At 49.2% G+C, this 2,069-nt stretch overlaps 1 protein-coding gene across 1 annotated transcript; it reads right to left on the reverse strand.

Annotated features, from left to right (window-relative positions):
• Window positions 1-280: 280 nt before the first annotated feature.
• gjd4 (gap junction protein delta 4) lies at window positions 281-1,843 on the reverse strand. Its single transcript, XM_074692928.1, has 2 exons — window positions 1,780-1,843; window positions 281-1,482 (listed from the first exon to the last, which is right to left on the reverse strand). Exons 1-2 carry the CDS (start codon window positions 1,841-1,843, stop codon window positions 281-283), a joined length of 1,266 nt encoding a protein of 421 aa, XP_074549029.1.
• Window positions 1,844-2,069: the final 226 nt, after the last annotated feature.

Here is a 2,069-nt window from a genome sequence, read left to right on the forward strand (position 1 = left end):
GTCAGATTAAACAAAGAAGCCATAAATGTAACTAAAATACATAGATCACCAAAAAGATCAAGCCAATGTTTGATTTGGTCCAACTTTTTCCAGCAGGAAACACTGAGTCTGTCCACCTGAATTCAGCTCCCACTGAAAGTTTCTCTGATAAAAACTGATTTTCAGATCATATGGACACCATGTGCACGCAGGGTAAGCCTTGAGGTATATCTCCCACACTTAAGCGTCTTATTGTTGTGCACCAAAGAAACCAGGCAATAAATCCACCCAGCCCTCCTGGTCATACCCACTCTGATCTCTTCTCCAGCCCGTCCTCATTGGTCTGCAGCTCCGGGCTGCTCCCCAATTCAACCAGTGTGTACTGACCAACCCTCCTGGTACAGGTTGTTATCGTTACATCCCCTGTTGCTGCTGTTGATCCGATGGAAGATGACCTCAGGTCCCGCCTGGGTGGAGGTGGTGGTTTGAGTCGACTCCGTTTGTTAACACGAATGGATCTTGGTGTTCCAATCGGCTCTGGAGGATAAAGAGCCAACCCGCTCCCATCCCTCTCTGGAGCCTCGTCCTGAGGGTTGGAGTAGCCGTTGTTCCCATTGGTGTTGCAGCCTGGCAGTCGAGGAGAACCAGCAGGGATTGGTTCCTGCCCTGAAGTAAGCGTGCCCCCCACACATGAGCCCTTACTGCCTCGCCTCTTCCTGAAACTCCCCGCCTGACCGACATCAGCCTCCACATCCTGCCGAACCAGGGAGGCGTTCTGGTCTGCTCCTCGAGAGGTTCTCCCTGTAGAGAGGAAACACTGCTCCTCCTCATAGATCTTCTCCACAACCATCTTCCGCCTGCTCTTCTGCTTCACTGAGCGCTTTATAGCGCAGATAAAATCCAGAACATTCAGGAAAAGAGACAGAGCAGCCACTCCAAGCATGAAGTTTAGCATCACTGTCTTCTCTGTGGGTCTGGAGATGTAGCAGTCCACCTGGGTGGTGCAGGGTGGGTTTTGGCAAAGGAACCTCTTGGGGATATAAAAACCAAACAAGTAGTAGTGAGCAGCTCCAAACCCTATCTCCAGCATGGTCCTGAACATCAGATGAAGGATGTAAGCACCTGTGTAGCACCGGATCAACCCTCGCTCAGCGCCCAGAGGCCTCTTCTTTCCAGACGTCTCTTTAGACAGCTCCTGGTGGATCTTGTACGGTGGCAAAGCTTTGACTTGTCCCTCAGAAACAAGATCCGAAGTGAGGCTGTGCAAAACCTTGTGCACCACGTAGATGATGAAGATGACATAGGGAAGACACAAGGTGGCGAGCTGCACCAGCCAGAACCGGAAGACGGAGATGGGAGAAAAGAGGTCGTAGCAGACGTTGGCGCAGCCAGGCTGGATGGTGTTACACACAAATCTCTCCTGTTCATCCTGGTAGAGAGGAAAACCAGCCAGGAGGAGGAGGAGGATACGGAGGAAGATCATGACGATGAGCCACACCTTTCCTGGGAAATGAGCACAAGAGGATTCAAAATGTGACAACTCTAAAAAGATAGCATCTGGGATCCAAAGTGGCACCCTGTGTTTTCACAACACAGCTATTAATGAGTCTACATCATATCACATCATTCTTATACCTCATCAGACCACTGGGAAACAAAATACAAAGAATAAGAAAGCTGAAGCTGATGGGGTACGGCTAGAGTGAGTGGTCAAATGTTTGCAGAAATACGCAGTAACAGTATGCTCATCATAAAGATAGATCTCGGCATGCTTTTTTTTTTTTATCAAAGGCAACTCACCTATCAAAGTGATGCTGTGATTGACAGAGATAAAGATGACCTCCGAGGTATTTGATCCAGCCATGCTTGCTGTCTTCAAGGCTTTCCAAGACCTTCTAGTCTCCTGGTTCCAGCCCACAAGGTGAGCCTGGACCTAAATGTCAAATCAGCTCCTTCTTGTTGTACATTCACCTCCTGGTTGGTGGACACAATGTTCCCTCAGCAGTCACACTCTTGAAAAAGCACCGCGAGCTCCATTCCAGCATTTAAAATCCACTCAGATCCCTCCGAGCCACCTCAAAGTCTCTGAA

This window comes from Halichoeres trimaculatus, unplaced genomic scaffold, assembly GCF_033239565.1.
Source record: "Halichoeres trimaculatus isolate MK-OKI-2021-1 unplaced genomic scaffold, fHalTri1.1 fHalTri1_scaffold_18, whole genome shotgun sequence".
In the NCBI taxonomy this organism is placed as follows: Eukaryota; Metazoa; Chordata; class Actinopteri; order Labriformes; family Labridae; genus Halichoeres; species Halichoeres trimaculatus.